Below are 19060 nucleotides of genomic sequence, written 5' to 3'. Positions count from 1 at the left end.
CTCATGTATTTTAGCCCTTAAATTGAAGATCTATGTTCTGCAACACTTCTTTAGCAATTATTACCTGCCAACTAAGCGTAGAGAGAGCATAAAAAATAGAAAACCTTAAAATGCCCTTATCTCCTCTATTATTTTATGTTAAGTCTAAAAGTAAGTTGAATTAGACTTAACATGAAAGTCTAATTTCATGTTAAGTTTAATTTAATTCATGTTAAGTCTAATTTAATTCCTTTTAAGTCTAAAATCATATTATGTCTAATTTCAAGTTGAATTAGACTTGAAATAAGTTGAATTAGATATAACGTGATTTAAATTAGACTTAAAAAGAATTAAATTAGACTTAATATGAATTAAATTGAACTTAACATGAAATTAGACTTTCATGTTAAGTCCAATTCAACTCGTTTTAAGTCTAATTTTATGTTAAGTTCAATTTAATTCATGTTAAGTCTAATTTAATTCCTTTTAAGTCTAATTTAAATCATGTTATGTCTAATTTAATTTGTTTTAAGTCTAATTTAATTAGAATTAACATGAAATTAGACTTAAAAGAGTTGAATTAGACTTAACATGATTTAAATTAGACTTAAAAGGAATTTAACATGATTGAAATTAGACTTAAAATAAGTTGAAATAGACTTAACATGATTCATATTAAGTCTAACTCAACTTGTTTTTAGACTTAAAATAAGTTAAATTAGACATAACATGATATAAATTAGACTAAAAACGAATTAAATTAAACTTAACATGAACCAAATTAAACTTAACATGAATCAAATTAGACTTAATATGAAATTATTTAGACTTAAAACAAGTTGAATTAGACTTAACGTGATTCATGTTAACTCTAATTTAACTTATTTTTTCACTTGAAACAAGTTGAATTAGACATAACATTATTTAAATTAGACTTAAAAATAATTAAATTAGACTTAACATGAGCTAAATCAGATTTAACATGAAATTAAACTTAAAACAAGTTGAATTAGACTTAACATGATTTAAATTGGACTTAACATGATTTAAATTGGACTTAATATGAACTTATTTGGAGTTAACATGAACCGAATTGGACTTAACATGATTTAAATTGGATTTAACATGAACCAAATTAAACTTAACATGAACCGAATTGGACTTAACATATAATCCATGTTAAGTCTATTTTATTTTATTTTAAGTCTATAACATATAATCCATGTTAAGTCTATTTTATTTTATTTTAAGTCTAATTTCATGTTAAGTCCAATTTAAATTAGACTTAAAATAATTTAAATTAGACTTAACAAGATTTAAATTAGACTTAAAATAATTTAAATTAGACTTAAAATGATTTAAACTGGACTTAACACGAACCAAACTGGACTAAACACGAACCAAATTGGATTTAACACGAATCAAATTGGACTTAACATGAACCAAACTGGACTTAACATGAACTAAATTGGACTTAACACTAAACTGGATTAAAATTAGACTTAAAAGGAATTAACTTAGATTTAACATGAATCAAATTGGCCTTAACATGAAGTAAAAAATTAGACTTAACATAAAATTAGACTTAAAATAAGTTAAAATAGACTAAACATGATTCATGTTAAGTCTAATTCAACTTATTTTTAGATTTAAAATAAGTTGAATTAGACATAGCATGATTTAAATTAGACTTAAAAGGAATTAAATTAGATTTAATGAATCAAACTGGACTTAATAGCAATCAAATTGGACTTAACATAAAATTAGACTTAAAACATGTTAAATTAGACTTAACATGATTCATGTTAACTCTAATTTAACTTATTTTTAGACCTAAAATAAGTTAAATTAGACATAACATGATTTAAATTAGACTTAAAAAATTTAAATTAGACTTAACATGTATCAAACTGGACCTAACATGATAGATCTGGAGAGAATGAAGAGGGAGGAGGAAATGAGAGTATTTTGGGCTTTTATATTTGTTTTTCTCTCTTTGTGCTTAGTTGGCATGATAATAATATGAAAAAGGGCTGCAGCACATGGTGTGACATTTCTTGCGGCTGAACCACATGAGAAAAAAATGGAGGGGCTGTAGTACATGAATGTTTTACTTTTGGGGCCTTGGCACAATTTTCCCTAAACTTGTTATATACACCACAATACATTTTAATTGTTGTCTAAATACAGATAACTTTGTTGGGTTATTAAAAAATGGATAATTATAAGTGACGTGAGGATGAAGCGCCATGTAATGACGAGATCAAAATTAAAAAAAAAATAACTGATTTGGATATAGAAATATGGTAAAATATTTAAAATTAATTTTTCTCTCCTCTCACTCCACTTTTCATCCACTTTCTCTAATTTTGTGAGCAAATAAAAAAGGCTAAAAAACTAACATGGCAGTCTTCACTTTCTTTTTTACTTTCTGTTCACTTTCTAAATGGCAGATAGGGAAAAAAAATAGAAAGTGGAGCCAATTTCTAATTTTTAGTCCACTTTATATATACATTGTGGTTACCTAACACGATTGCTTTTCCAATCGAAGATAATATTCGTAAGATATTATTGCAAAAAGTTGATGGTAATTGAGGTGATTGTTGTAGAGGTGATGAGAGAGATACCTTACACGATTTTATGGAGGAAAAATAAAAGGAAGATGATTATGATGATAGAGAAGGAAGTGAAGTTTTGATAAAAATCATAAGTTTATTAGTAGAAATTTGCTTAGGGCATCCAAAAGATTAATTAAGTTCAAAGATCCCACTAAGAATTATGAATTATCAAGAAACTAATCGTAGTTTAGCTTAAACATGTCGTATGTGTTACGTATGTCTCTTGTTTGAGTAATAACAAACTCTTATTTTGGTATTATTATTTGTTTGAGATAATATAGCACAGATAAATACATGTATAAAAAGTGTATGAGGTGAAACGACACAAAAATTAGCTCAAAGCTGATTTCAACCTTCTCACCATCGATGGTAGGCAATCGGCAATTGATGATAAGATGGGCTCAACAATGGTCAACAACACTCAATTAATGATTTTTCTCCAGACACTTTCATAGCATCGATGAGCCTTTCAGCCATTGATGAGGTCTTAACACCATCGATGGTTGAGAGCCATCATCGATAGTAAACGCGATAGGTTGCAGATTTTCAGATTTAATCTCAGTCATTCATCATTTTTTTATCTATAATATCTATTAAGTTTAAGATATCTCTTTCCTGACTTATTAGAAACTGTATATTATAGAGAGAGAGAGAGAGAGAGAGATCAGAGAGAGAGAGAGAGAGAGAGAGAGAGAGAGAGAGAGAGAGAGAGAGAGAAGAGAAAGAGAGAGAGAAGAGAGAGAGAGAGAGAGAGAGAGAGAGAGAGAGAGAGAGAGAGAGAGAGAAGAGTTCTAGGGTTTTGATTTGTGAGAGATCAAATTATAGAATTTAATCCCCGGAACCTCGATAAACTCTCGAATGTCATATAAAATATCTCGGGATCATTTCAGCAAGGCGAGTTTGCCCTTGGGTTGATTCTCTTCACCGTTCTTCATTGAGCTACGCTTATATTATTCAAAATGACGATTTGTTTAACAAAAAGGCTGTAAAGATATTTCTAATATTCTGAGTTTTAATTGTTTGTATTGGTTTTACTTTAAACTTGTCTTTACGGCGTACCTAAGCTAAGATTAATTGAGGGTTAGAACTAGCTAGGGCTAGGTGTTACTCATTGCAAAAAGTTAGGTTAAACAACTAGTTTCAATTAGATTCTAGGGTGGTCATCCTATACTGAATATATTTTATATTTAAAGATGGTGTGAATCGCCCGCCAAACAATATCGCTCTTCCTTCTAATCCTATATGATTGAGGTGATAGGGCAACACTTTGATCATTATTTTCTAAGGTTGAGATAGTTCAAGTTTTGTTGTTGTTTAATATTTTCACTTTGACATATGTAAATTTGTCTTATGAACTAGTATAACTCTTTTCACACTCTTTACAATTATATCTAATCTTTTTGTGTGTGATTTTTGACGTGATTTCTTTCATATTTAAGTATTTTTGTAATTAGATTTATAATACCTTGTGCTATTTTTCTATAAATTTTGTGCTAACTGGTGTGCTTTTCTCCTATCTACTGTGAACGCGGAAGGCGGATATGAAGTGGGGTCAAACCACCCACGTGCAAGGCTTTCAAAAGGAGAACAGGCAGAGCCACGTGAAGAGAACAGGCCCACCCGAAATTGAGTTGCAGCTATAAATAGAAGCCTATTGTTTTCTAGGGTTGTGTGCAATTGAGGGGGTTTGTGGCTGCGGCAGAAAAAAGCAAGGTGGGAGTTTTTCTTTTGCTGGCGGCTACGAAGGAAAACGGCAGCAAGGGTTTGTGCACGGAAACTCTAGGTGAGCGGCTGATTCAAGAGCAGTCAGAGGGCTTTTGTATGTGGATTTCTGTGTAGTCCTTTTGTGTCCTTTTGTGTCCTTTTGAGAGAGATTTTGTGAGAGGGATTTGAGAGTTTGTTTGAGGGTTTTAGTTGTGTGATTGTAAACCCTAGTTGTATTCTCTCCCTCTAATAGTAGATCTCCCCCCTCCTTGCCCCGTGGACGTAGGCAGTTTGCCGAACCACGTAAAATTTGTGTTCTTGCCGTGATTTGTAATAGCTTGTAGGATCCCTCGACGCGCAGTCTTAGAGCTGACGAGAGGACCCTCGACGCGCAGTCCTAGAGCTGATGAGAGGAAGAGCTGATATCTCACTTTGATGAGATATCTGGCTTTTGGTTCTTGTTTCCTTTGAGAAGCAAGAATTTCATTGTGATCTAATCTCTTGTTGTGCACCTTGCGCACCGGAGGTGCTGCCGAATTTTCCGCTGCGCACAACAGCTCCGGGTTGGACTTGGGAGCTTGTTTGAAGGATTCGCTGAAGGATTCTTATTTGAAGATTAGATCGACAATATGGGTGAAACAAGCACATCGGGATCGTCTCTTACGAAGACAATACATAGTTTGAGCATCAATAACATGAAGATTGATGTTCCGAAGTTCGACGGCAAGATTAATTTCGGATTGTGGAGGTGTCAGGTGATGGACGCATTGGACGCTCAGAATTTGGAGGAGACTCTTGAGTTACAAGAGAAACCTGCCGAGATGGAAGCTAAGGTTTGGAAGAAGATGAATAGTAGGGCGTGTGGAGTTATTCGGTCATGCTTGACGCCGGATCTTATTTATGACGTGATGAACGAGACGTCGGCGAAGAAGATGTGGGAAACACTCAATGAAAAGTATCTTACTAAGAGCATTGAGAATCGGCTTCACTTGAAGAAGAGGTTTTACCAGTTCAAGATGAAGAGGGGAGTTTCCATTAGGGAGCATGTTAATAACTTCACAAAGCTACTTTCAGACATGGCTAATGTGGATATCATGGTTGAGGATGAAGACAAGGCGATGCTACTTTTGTGTTCGTTGCCAGATGATGATTTTGGTACGTTTGTCCTAACTATGATTAATGGAAGAACTACTGTTAGTTATAAGGAGGTGACCTCAGCGTTGGTGAATTATGAGTTGAGAAGAGTGTTGATGAGTCCTCCGAGAAGGCATCGGGAGATGCATTAGTAGTTCATGGCCGTGGTTCAAACCGAAGCAGGAGGTCGCAGTCTAGAGGTGCACATCGTGGGATTCGTAGGAATCAGTGTGCCTTTTATAAAGAGGATGGACGTTGGAAATCCGAATGCCCAAAGTTAGATCGAGCCGAGAAGAATAAGGGGAAAGCTGTACAAACTTCAGAGGTGAATGTTGTTAAGACTAGTGGTGACAATTCAGATTCGGATTCTTCGAGCTATTCGTTGTCTGCACTACCGTCAGTTTGTGTTGCCAACTCTACAGAGTGGATGTTGGATTCGGGTGCTTCATACCACGTTTGCCCTAGGAGGGATTGGTTCTCCAGCTTTCAGAAGTTGGAAAGAGAGGATGTTGTGCTCATGGGTAATGGACATGCATGCTCTATTGGTGGTATTGGTACCATTCGGATTAAGATGAGTGACGGGATGGTGCAGGAGTTGGAAGAAGTGAGGTTCGTTCCGCAGTTGTCGAAGAACATCATTTCACTAGGAGCTTTGGTGGCATCTGGCTATAAAGTGACCTTGGAGGATGCACGTTTGAAGGTCACATTGGGGTCCATGATTGTGATGAAGGGCGTCAGAAGGAGCAATTTGTATTATTTACTTGGAAGCACGACGATTGATAGCGAACCTGCAGTTTGAAGTCCTGTGAACCCATTGGTATGAGCGAGAAGACCGAGATGGAGTTTGGCACTTCTATCCATCATTCGAGGGGTTTTCTGAGGGGAGTTCATTCAGGCATTCGGGGGCTTTCCAAGGGAGCATCATTGGGAGGTAATAGGTATGTGGTTTCCGCAGTTAGGGATTTCTCTAGGCATTGGTGGGTTGCAACCAAGTCCCGTTGGTGTGAAGTCCTAGAAGCCTGCAACAAATGGAGGAAGTGTATTGGCAGAAAGGTGAAGGTACTTCAGTCTGATGTTAGAGGGAGGTACAAGAGGGACCTATATCTGCATTTGTGCCGAGCTCACGGCAATAGGAGACACTTCATTGGTGTGGAAACTTTGAGGCGACGTGATGAGATGGTAGATTTGGGGAGCTGTTCCTTTCTGGAGGAGGATCGGCGTTTGATGTCGAGCATTGGCATTGGTATGCAGGCTACGACATGTTTGGACCGTCTTATGTATAGGTTGCCGACTGCTGCATATAGAGATTTTGGATCTGGTGGAGCTGCTTCAGATTTTGGGTTGCGTCGGATGTTTGGCTACCCAGCACTTGGTCACATCGTGGATGTGAGATTTGATCCGATAGCACATTTGGGATTCAGAGGCGTGTTTGATTATCAGGTATTGGCTTCTGATTTTGTTCTGAGCAGGCATGTCACGTTTAACTCTCGACAGGTGGAGAGTGGTGATCAGATCTTTGGGACATCGCAGCGGGTGGAGAGTGATGCTACTCCACGTTGGGTGGAGACTCCAGATCATACTGCGTCATTTGGGATTCCAGCTGATGTGACACAGATTGGGAATCATGTTGTTTTGGATGCAGATGATAGGTTGATTGATTCGAGTACAGCTGATAGATGTAGTCTGGATATGGCCATTGGTTCATCTCAGGTGGAGGTGTTTGGATTGTTTCAGTTTAGGGCCATTGGAGGTGCTATCAGCCGTAGACTTGATCGTGATGTTGGAGAAGGGTTACGAACTCTTCTATTGGATTGAGGTCGTTTGCGGTCATTGGGTGAACTACGTTCGGCTTGATTCCTTGGGCAAGAGGATACGTAGGCAGTCTTTATAATGCAGCCGGTTTGGATTTGATGGGGGTGAGATCGATTTGGTGAGCGATATTGACATTTGCGGTGAGTGTTCGCACTCCCATTTGGGTCTCAGCAAGTGAGGCATTTGATGTAGTCGGTGTAGGCTCAGTTTGATTTGGTGAGTAGACACTATTTGTTTTGGGTGAGTGTTCGCACTCCCGTTTGGGTCTCGATTTGTTGTGGATAGAGTCCGTTGTCATGAGTCCGTTGCCATGGCGTACTGGACGCAACAAGTGAGGTATTTGATGTGGTTGGTGTCGGCTCAGTTTTGGGAAAACTTCACCGAGGTGGAGAATTGTGAACGCGGAAGGCGGATATGAAGTGGGGTCAAACCACCCACGTGCAAGGCTTTCAAAAGGAGAACAGGCAGAGCCACGTGAAGAGAACAGGCCCACCCGAAATTGAGTTGCAGCTATAAATAGAAGCCTATTGTTTTCTAGGGTTGTGTGCAATTGAGGGGGTTTGTGGCTGCGGCAGAAAAAAGCAAGGTGGGAGTTTTTCTTTTGCTGGCGGCTACGAAGGAAAACGGCAGCAAGGGTTTGTGCACGGAAACTCTAGGTGAGCGGCTGATTCAAGAGCAGTCAGAGGGCTTTTGTATGTGGATTTCTGTGCAGTCCTTTTGTGTCCTTTTGTGTCCTTTTGAGAGAGATTTTGTGAGAGGGATTTGAGAGTTTGTTTGAGGGTTTTAGTTGTGTGATTGTAAACCCTAGTTGTATTCTCTCCCTCTAATAGTAGATCTCCCCCCTCCTTGCCCCGTGGACGTAGGCAGTTTGTCGAACCACGTAAAATTTGTGTTCTTGCCGTGATTTGTAATAGCTTGTAGGATCCCTCGACGCGCAGTCCTAGAGCTGACGAGAGGACCCTCGACGCGCAGTCCTAGAGCTGACGAGAGGAAGAGCTGATATCTCACTTTGATGAGATATCTGGCTTTTGGTTCTTGTTTCCTTTGAGAAGAAAGAATTTCATTGTGATCTAATCTCTTGTTATGCACCTTGCGCACCGGAGGTGCTGCCGAATTTTCCGCTGCGCACAACATCTACACATTTGGATGATTTCTATATGAATTTCTCATGTTTAAAGTATAACTATTATTGTTTTTTGAGAAAATTATGTCAATGTCCCAAATTCCAACTTTCAATGTGCCCCAACCCCCCATATTTTTTTTAATGTGTTGTAGCCCTTTTTTTTTAAAATTATGTTTAAGCCCCTCTATCATGATTCCAACTCATGCCAGCGGATGATTAGATATGTCATCTCATGATTAGAGATGCCATCTGGGGAAGGGAGGTGGGGGAAGGCGGTAGCGGGGGAGGAGGGATGCAGGGCGGGAGAGGGGGAGGGAGGTGGGGGAGGCGGTAGAGGAGGACTGAAGGAGGAGGAGGGTAAAATCAAGATTTTGGATGGAGTTTGCATTGGAACTTGGGGAGAGGGGCATGGGCATAATTTTTTCAAAAAAATGGGGCTGCAGCACATTATTAAAAGTTGGGGGGAGGGTGGGTTGGGGGGGTGGCACATTGAAAATTAAAATTTGGGGCATTGAAGCAATTTTCCCTTGTTTTTATTATTATTGCTAATTGAAAAAAGGGAGAGAATTGTGTGAAATTTGATAATCTTTGCAATGATAGAGTTTTTGTCTAAGTGATTTCATGTTTTTATTTTGTTTAAAAAAATTCTGTAACACTCGATGCATTGTTTTACGAGGAGTTTTTACAACACCATTACTTGATCACATTTTTTATGAATGCATGAATGTAGGGGGAACTTTGCATGTTATTTTTATATGAGAGTGTATTTGTGCTTGTTATTACTGTTTATATATCTCAAATATGCGTATATTTCAGTATCTCAAATTTTAAGTTTGTTATTATTAAAAGAGGGAGATTGTTAGGGTGTAGTTCAATGCCTCTTGTTTAGTAATAACGAACTCTCATTTAATACTATTATTTATTTGAGATGGTAAAGTACAGGTAAATATAAGTATAGAAGTGTATAAGGAAGAGCTCACCAACGATCAACGACATTCCTTAATGATTTTTACTCCAAACATTTTTATATCATCGATGGGCCTCTCAACCGTCAATAGCGGATTGACATCATCGATGGTCGAGATCCACCATCAATGTTAAACATGGCAGATTGTATATTTTCAGATTTAATCTCAACAGTTCGTGGTTTCTTTTATCTCCAAACTCTACCAAGTTTAGAATATCTTTTTTTGACCTATTGGGCTCTTTATATCAGAGAGAGAGAGAGAGAGAGAGAGAGAGAGAGAGAGAGAGAGAGAGAGAGAGAGAGAGAGATTTTAATTTGTGAGATCCAATTGAAGAATTTGACTCTCGGAGCCTCGATAAACTCTTAATCGTTGCGCACAACATCTAGGGATCATTTAAACAAGGAGAGTTTTCCTTGGATTGATTCTATCCACCATTCTTCGTCGAGCTACGCTATTATTCTTCGAAGGATGGTTTATTTAAAAAACATGCGTTGTAAGATCTTTCTGATATTCTAAGCTTTAATTGTTTTTGTTGGTTTTACTTTGAACTTCTTTTTACGGTGTACTCAAGCCGGAATTAATTGAGGGTTGAGACTAGATAGGTCTAGGTGTTATTCATTGTGGAGAGTTAAGTTAGGTTACACAACTAGTTTCGAGTATATTCCACAGTGTGGTCTTGTAAGCCTACTGAATTGAATTTGTGATTCAGGAGAACTCTTTGCATAGTAAGGAAGCCCCTTCTGGAGAAGAAAGAGGGGACATAAAAATGTTATCCGAACCAGTTGGATGATTTTGGTGTTTGATTATCGCTAATCGTTTTTGTTTTCTATTTTCCGTTGCATATTCTGTGTTTTTAAAGAAAATCGGTAGCAATTTTGTTCAACCCCCGCCCCCCCCACCCCACCCCACCCCCCAAAGCATTGCATCTCAGATCTGACAGTATGATCATCCCCCCGCCCACCCCACCCCACCCCACCCCCCAAAGCATTGCATCTCAGATCTGACAGTATGATCATCGCAAAAACTTTTTAACTGAATGAAAAAGTCATGAAAAACTTGAAAGAAAACAAAAAATGGGCTTAATCATCTCTCAATAGTGTTATGCCCATAACTTATAATATAAACTTGGATGGCATCACCATGGAGTTACATTCAAGCGTTAACAACTAATTAATGGACCGTACAGATCAAAACAAAACGAAATATCTTTACCCTCTCATTCTCTCATTACTTCTCTTCCAAAGGCTCCTCGTTCAAGTCAGGAACACAACATTCATTATTGATCTTAGACAAACATTTGTCCTCATGCATTTGACTTGACAAACTGCAATCTTCATGATCGCAACAGCTAAAGTCAACAGATCTCTTTGGAAAGAAACATCGACCCTTCTCATCAATCCACGCAATTGATCGCTCACTCCTAGCCATCAGATCGATAACGATCATGCGGTTGAGATCAACAAGGCAACTCTTCTTCTTGAAGTTCAAATGAAAAGTGGGTACTTCCAAAGAAAAATATCTCTTAAAGTGATCTATATTCTCTGTAGGAAAATCCTCCCATGCTCCACTGTTGCTTGAGCTTTTCTCAAAGAAGAGAATACGAGAAGGAACGCCGCTCCTTTCAAAGTTGGCATGGTTTTCTCTATAGAGTTGAGAAATATCCGATATAGTAGTAAGTTGATGGTCATTCATTAGAAGAAGAAGAAAAAAAAGAAAAGAACAAAGGAGAGTGAGGACTGAAGAAATTTTAAAGGAACTTGATGAATTGATATATTTTTGTGCATCTTGTTAAGATTTTTGTAAATCCTCTATTGCCTCACACAATATGCATGTTCCTTTTGGGTCTAAGTGCATTGGCAATTCTTGAAATTATAGATGAGTATATCTTATATATTATTTGGTCTAAACAATTGTGAACATACAAAAGTTGAGTGCATGTATTTCCAAGAGGATGTTCTCTTCAAGATAAAGGAAGTACAAATTAACTGAATCAAATTTATTTGACTGTATCCCCCTTAGTATGTGAGGATGAATTTAGACCCCCCTCCGCTGCTTCGACATTAATGAGAACATTTTTTTAGAGTTAATTATGGATAGATATCCCCGTGGTATCACTTTTTTTTGAGCTTGTTAACTCTCTAGATTATTTGTTGCAGATAGCCCCCCAAGGGTAAAAAAGAAGAAGACAAGAGTAAAAGAGAGGATGAGTGAAATTTTAATGAAGGAAAATTATGAACGTGAATATTCTTTTGTGCAATTTGTTAGGATTTTTGTACGTCTTTTCTTATGTAGATGCAAGAGACTTGTCACGTTATTTTTGGACATTGGGAAGATACATCCCATGGATAGCCTTTATACAGATTTCTTTTGGGTCTAGGTGAACTGACAACTCTTTAGATCAACAAGGCAACTCTTCTTCTTGAAGTTCAAATGAAAAGTGGGTACTTTCAAAGAAAAACATCTCTTAAAGTGATCTATATTCTCTATAGGAAAATCCTCCCATGCTCCACTATTGCTTGAGCTTTTCTCAAAGAAGAGAACACGAGAAGGAACGAGCTCTGATACCAATTGTTGCGCCTCGAGAAACCAAAACAATCGCCGAGAAAGATAAAGAACCAACCAAAATCAATAGCACAAACAATCAAACACCAGTTTTACGTGGTTCGGCAAGATGCCTACGTCCACGGGGTAAGGAGGGGGGAGTTTTCACTATTAGAAATCAAGAGGAACAAACTAGGGTTACAAATCTCTCATAAACCCTCAACAATCAACTCTCAATCTTTCCAATTGCTCATAGAATAGAAGCCCAAAGAAAATTCTCTCAATCTGCTCAAATTCGTCCTTGCTCTTAACCCTAAAAAACACCCAAAGGGTATTTATACAAATCCAAAACGAAACGGGTCTGAAAAATAGGCCCAACTCAAAACCTCCTGAGCCTGGAACCTGATCTCTGCCAATTCTACAAATCTCCACCTCGGCGAAGATTTCCCAAATCTGAGCCGACACCAAACAAACCAATGCCTCAACTGTTGCACCCAGTACGCCATGGCAACGGACTCATGACAACAGACTCCAATCACAACACGTCGAGATCCAAACGGGAGTGTGAACACTCAACCCCAAACCAACTGTGTCTACTGACCAAATCGAACTGAGCCTACACCGACTACACCAAATGCCTCACTTGCTGAGACCCAAGTGGGAGTGTGAACACTCACCGCAAATGTCGATGTCGCTCACCAAATCGGCTACATCATAAAGACTGCCTACGTATCCTCTTGCCCAAGGAATCAAGCCTTCACGTAATTCACCAAATGGCCTCCAAAAGGCCCTCAATCCAACTTGCGGCTGATAGCATCATCAACGACCCCAAACTGAAAATAGTCCAATACCTCCACCTGAGATGTAACAATGGTCGTATCCAAAACATATCCACCAGTTGCATCCAAATCAACCACCTCATCATCTGCACCCATAAATAAATGACTCTCACGCTGTGCCACCTCAGCTGGAATCCCAACCAATGCAGAATGACCTGGAGTATGTGGGAAAATCCTCACCCAATGTGGAGTAGCATCAACCTCCACCCGCTGCAATATCCCTCTGACCTGATCAATACTCTCCACCTGTCGAGAGTTCAAAGTGACAAACCTGCTCAGACCAAACTCAGAAGCTCCTAACTGATAGCCGAATGAACTCCTGAATCCCAACTGCGCAATCAGATCCAACCTCACATCAACGATGTGACCAAGTGCTGGGTAGCCAAATATTCGACGCCGACCAAAATCTGAAACAGCTCCACCAGATCTAACAACTCTATACGCAGCAGTCGGCAACCTCATAAGATAGCCCAATCGTGTCGAAGCCCAAATACCAGATCCACTGCTCGACAACCAATACCGATCCTCCTCCAGCAAAGAACGGCCCACTATATCTGCCATCTCATCACGTCACCCCATTGTCTCCTCTACTCTGAAGTGTCTCCAAATGCCATGAGCTCGGCACCAATGCAAGAAAGGACTCCTACTAGAACAAGTACGACTGGTAACCTTTCTGCCCATACACCTCCTCCAACTGTTACGGACTACTAGGTCTTTATACCAATGGGACTTGGTTGCAACCCAAATATGCCTAGTACAATCCCCAACATAGGAAACAAAATAACGATTACCTCCCGATGATGCCTCCTCGGAAAGCCCCCCAATGCCTGACTGAACACCTCCAATAAGACCTCTCGATCGATGGATAGAAGTGCTGAACTCCACCTCGGTCTTCTCGCTCATACCAATGTGCTCACAGGACTTCAATCTGCAGGTCATAGCACTCCTCAACAATCTATGCACGGTATAACCAATAATATATCCCAGCACCAAACAATGCCACAGTCTAGCCATAGAAGTAGTCAGCGCCCTATCAACTACCGTGCTCCCAAGTAGATAATACAAGTTACTCCGCCTGACTCCCTTCATCACAATTATGGACCCCGATGTGACCTTCAAGCGAGAATCCGCCAAGGTCACCCTATAGCCTGATGCCTCCAATACCCCAAGTGAAATGATGTTCTTCCTCAGTTGAGGAACGAACCTCACATCAGCCAACTCCCGGATCATCCCGTCACTCATCCGAATCCGAACGGTACCAATACCACCAATATGGCATCTGTGTTCATTACCCATGAGAATAACATCCCCTCTTTCCAACTCCTGAAAGCTGGAGAACCAATCCCTTCTAGGGCATATGTGGTAAGTAGCACCAGAATCTAACATCCACTCGGTGGAGTCGGCAACATCAACTGACGGAAGAGCTGGGCACGAATAGCCCGAAGAATCTGAATCTGAAACATCGCCACTAGCCTTGGCAATATTTACCTCTGAAGCTTGAATAGCTTTCCCTTTATTCTTCACAGCTTGCAATTTTGGGCATTCGGCTTTCCAATGTCCATCCTCTCTACAAAAGGCACACTGATTCCTACCAACTGCAGGATGCCCCCCTCTAGACTGCGACCTTCTTCCACGGTTTGGACTTTTAGCTCTTGCAACCAATGCCCCCGCAACCGGCTCGATGGAAGTCTCCTTGTCCTTCTTTCGAAGTTGATAATTCACAAGGGCTGAGGTGACCTCACTATACGAAAGAGATGCATTCCCATTAATAAGAGTGAGGACGAAGGTCTCATATTCCTCGTCGGGCAAGAAACTCAATAACAACAGTGCTTTGTCCTCGTCTTCAACAATGACATCTACATTCGCCAAATCTGTAAGTAGCTTCGTGTAGTGGTTCATGTGATCACTAATGGATGTCCCCCTCTTCAATTAGAAGTGATAAAGCCTCCTCTTCAAATGCAAACGATTTTCGACGCTCTTCGTCAAATATTTGCCCTCTAGGACCTCCCAAATCTTCTTTGCCGAAGTTTCATTCATCACATCATATTTAAGGTCTTGGGTAAGGCAAGACCTAATCACACCACACGCCGTTCTATTCATCTTATTCCAAACATTTTCATCAACGTCGACCGGTTTCCCGTCCAACTACAATGTATCTTCCAAATTTTGCGTATTTAGCGCATCCATGACTTCACATCGCCAAAGTCTAAAATTATTTGTGCCGTTGAACTTTTTCACATCTATTTTCATAGAATGTATATTCAAACTTTGGACGGCCTTCACACCAGAAGAACCCTCCCCACTTTTATCTTTTTCAGCCATATATCTCAAAGCACCACCAAACCAATGCGGAAACAAACGAGAAATAGATCCAAATTGAAAAAGAAGATGAGATTTTTACTGAAAAGATCCCACCTTTATCACCAAACGAAGCCCTAGATGAACTTCCAAAGCGATCTACTCCTCCAAAATAGCCCAAGCGTAGCCCGGAGCTCTGATACCAATTGTTGTGCCTCGAGAAAACAAACCAATCGCCGAAAAAGATAAAGAACCAACCAAATCAATAGCACAAACAACCAAACACCAATTTTATGTGGTTCGACAAGATGCCTACGTCCACGGGGCAAGGAGGGGGGAGTTTTCACTATTAGAAATCAAGAGGAACAAACTAGAGTTACAAATCTCTCATAAACCCTCAACAATCAACTCTCAATCTCTCCAATTGCTCCGGTCGACCGCCACCAATCCTGAAGCACAGTAAGTGACGTGCACGAAAGCGGTCGACCGGGCCGGTCGACCGCCACCCTGACAACCTGAATCCTGAGCCTGGAACCTGATCTCTGCCAATTCTACATTCTCTATAGAGTTGAGAAATATCTGATATAGTAGTAAGTTGATGGCCATTCATTAGAATGCAAAGACAAAAAAGAAAAGGAAAAGAAGGGTGAAAAAGGAAGAAGAAGAAAAGAACAAAGGAGAGTGAGGACTGAAGAAATTTTAAAGGAACTTGATGAATATTTGATATACTTTTGTGCATCTTGTTAAGATTTTTGTAAATCCTCTATTGCTTAGATGCAAGAGCTTTGTCAAGTTATTTCTGGACATGTAGGCTAGGTAGATAACATGAATAGCATGTTCCTTTTGGGTCTAAGTGCATTGGCAATTCTTGAAATTAATTATAGATGAGTATATCTTATATACTATTTGGTCTAAACAATTGTAAACATACAAAAGTTGAGTGCATGTATTTCCAAGAGGATGTTCTCTTCAAGATAAAGATAGTACAAATTAACTGAATCAAATTTATTTGACTGTATCCCCCTGAGTATGTGAGGATGAATTTAAACCCCCTCCGCTGCTTCGACATTAATGCGAACATTTTTTTAGAGTTAATTAATTATGGATAGATATCCCTGTGGTATCACTTTTTTTGAACTTATTAACTCTCTAGATTATTTGTTGCAGATAGCCCCCCAAGGGTAAAAAAGAAGAAGAAGAGTAAAAGAGAGAATGAGTGAATTTTTAATGAAGGAAAATTATGAACGTGATTTGTTAGGATTTTTGTACGTCTTCTCTTATGTAGATGCAAGAGACTTGTCACATTATTTTTGGACATTGGGAAGGTACATCCATGGATAGCTTTTATACAGATTTCTTTTGGGTCTAGGTGCACTGACAGATCCCATGGATAGCCTTGCTATTTGGCACGTAAGATGGGCGCGCAACCTATCTCGCGTGCCAAATGGCATTTTCGTTAGATTATTATATCATGTGCTGGTGAAAAATTATAAACATTTAAAAGTTGTGTGAATGTATTTCAAAAGGATGGCTTCATCGAAATTAAGGAAGTAGAATTTATCTACCATGGTCGAAGGATTATGATTATTATCAAATACCATCATTGGCAAAATGCCTATACCTTTAATTTGGCATAACAAGATTTGCGCAAAATGCCAGATTGCTAAACAAAATAAATACTTCATTGTATATTGCAATAGTAAGAAACTCTAGAGTCTCTATTGTTGACTTTTATAAAACTTTAATCTATTTCTTCCTTTTTTTTATTTATCATAAATCTCCTTTTACCTTGATTATGGGTAAAAATTAGGTCACATATAAAAAACAACCCTCAACTTTGGACGATTATCAGATAACGGCCACATAATCGTCCAAAGTAAAGAGGGTTTTCTGATATTTAGCGTAAAAATTACCCACATAATTGCATTATATGGTGAAATGCGGTTTGTTAAACATACATATGAACAAAGAAGGAATGTATTAATGGCAACATAAAATCATATATACAATGTCAGACGCATCAAATTTTGGCCTGGCAAAATTATACCAGGCTCCATATTTTGTATATGTTCCAGCAATTTCAACTAATGTCTCTCTTTCTAATTGTACAAGTATCGATCCTTCTACCAATTGGCCACAAAAAAAATGGAGGTCCTCTTGGCTGCATTTATGCAAAAATCACAGAATGTTATGCAAAAATCACAGAATGTTATATGCTTATTTAGACTTCTTGTTTGCACTTCTATTGAAAAATTTGCCACGCTTTATCACAGGCTGTTGAATCTTGTTTTGGCTTTGCCTCGGCAGATCTTTGAGCTCCATCACCTGAATCGTCCGCTGCCTCTTCGCTGTATTTCAAAATTGTTACTATCATCTTTACATACCAATAAAAGAAGGGTAAATTTCACAAAACTACAACGAAGTATTAGAGCGTTATGCACAAACTATCATAAACCGTTTCCACTATAGAAAATACTACATTCTTTGAAATCTGTTGAAAAATACAACAATACTATCAAAAACTAACCTTAAAGTCGCTTATAGTGTTTTCAAAAAGTCTAAGATATGTCCAAAATATGTCACATGCGTATCACATGAGAATTTACACCATCATTTGTCAGTCATAAATGGAAAACGTTTATGGTATATTTGAATAAAAAATATTGTCGTCTTTTTGTGCAAAACCCCTAGTAATTGATGTTAGTTTTGTGAAATTATCCTAAAAAGAATAAAAAAAATAAAAGAAGGCAACATACCATCCTGCACTTCTTGATACCGATCTTGAAGCTTTCTCTTTGCAACTTCCAGCTTAATTCTATAATCTGATTCCTCAGACTCCTTTAATGCCTAGAAAACAAATGAAGATATGAGTCTAAAATAAAAATATAATTTCTACGATGTACTAATATTTTAATATTTCATAGCTTGTTGTGCTTACATCTTTCTTAAAAGTGCAGGGCTTTGATGGAACCCCTGAAGGTTTTTGCCTCTGCTGAGTGTTATTATGAGCAGTACCTCTTTCTGAAGGTTTTGATGTCTTATGAGAAGCATCAATAGGCTTTGATACTCTAAATCCTGCTTCTTGATTCCGGAACTCTCTAGAATGTTCTTGAGACTTTTGCCTTCGCTGGGTATTGCTTTCTGATACAGGATGTTTGTCTTCCTTATTCTTTGGTGCTTTATGGGTGGTATCTGTTGGCTTTGAGGCCTTCGGTACTTCCTGCCTTGTGACCTCTACATTGTCTTTCTTCACTGAGGGCCTGCTTACATTGCTCTTGTTTCCTGTGCTTGTGATATCTGCAAGATAATCCAATATATAAGGCAAGAGAAACTATGAAATTTACAAAGGAAAGGGGAAATGAATATGACGATACTCACTTCCATCATCATCCATTCCTTCGAAGAACTAAAATGGAAAAAAGAAATAACATCAGTTTGATGGTGAATGTTGATTCTAAAAGATGAAATGTGTAGAAATAACTACCTTTGAGAACTCAAAAGGAGCGGTTTGTGTAGCTAGGAGAGCTCCCATATCTAATGGAGGAAAATCAAGCTCTGAAATAAGTGGAGACTCTTCTTTGGCTGGAGATGGTTCAATAGAGACAGGGCTCGGTTCTGCAAAAATAATCTGCAGTTAATTGCATATCAAAGAAATAAAATTGGGTCATATTGCTATATTAGACCCCCCCAAAACTTTGTTAATTCTATATTAATTCCTCAAATCTTCATAATTCTAAATTAGACCCAAATCATCATATCAGTTCGAAATGGGGGTTACCATCATTGGCAAAATGCCTATACCTTTAATTTGGCATAACAAGATTTGCGCAAAATGCCAGATTGCTAAACAAAATAAATACTTCATTGTATATTGCAATAGTAAGAAACTCTAGAGTCTCTATTGTTGACTTTTATAAAACTTTAATCTATTTCTTCCTTTTTTTTATTTATCATAAATCTCCTTTTACCTTGATTATGGGTAAAAATTAGGTCACATATAAAAAACAACCCTCAACTTTGGACGATTATCAGATAACGGCCACA

General features: G+C 38.6%; 1 protein-coding gene across 1 annotated transcript in view; it reads right to left on the bottom strand.

Moving 5' to 3' along the window:
- LOC109831360 (probable mediator of RNA polymerase II transcription subunit 26b) overlaps window positions 16978-19060 on the bottom strand; it is an 8045-nt gene continuing 5962 nt past the window's right edge. Inside the window, exons 12-16 of the mRNA XM_020398689.1 lie at window positions 18501-18644; window positions 18395-18422; window positions 17955-18313; window positions 17773-17863; window positions 16978-17364 (exon numbers count right to left, since the gene is read on the bottom strand). Of these exons, the coding sequence (XP_020254278.1) occupies window positions 17234-17364; window positions 17773-17863; window positions 17955-18313; window positions 18395-18422; window positions 18501-18644 (753 nt within the window). The 3' untranslated portion in view covers window positions 16978-17233. The remainder of the gene's footprint in view (window positions 17365-17772; window positions 17864-17954; window positions 18314-18394; window positions 18423-18500; window positions 18645-19060) is intronic.

Source organism: Asparagus officinalis, chromosome 2, assembly GCF_001876935.1.
Source record: "Asparagus officinalis chromosome 2, Aspof.V1, whole genome shotgun sequence".
Lineage (NCBI taxonomy): Eukaryota > Viridiplantae > Streptophyta > Magnoliopsida > Asparagales > Asparagaceae > Asparagus > Asparagus officinalis.
The sequence above is the reverse complement of the archived record's forward strand: the minus strand, read 5'-3'. Positions and strand labels throughout refer to the sequence as shown.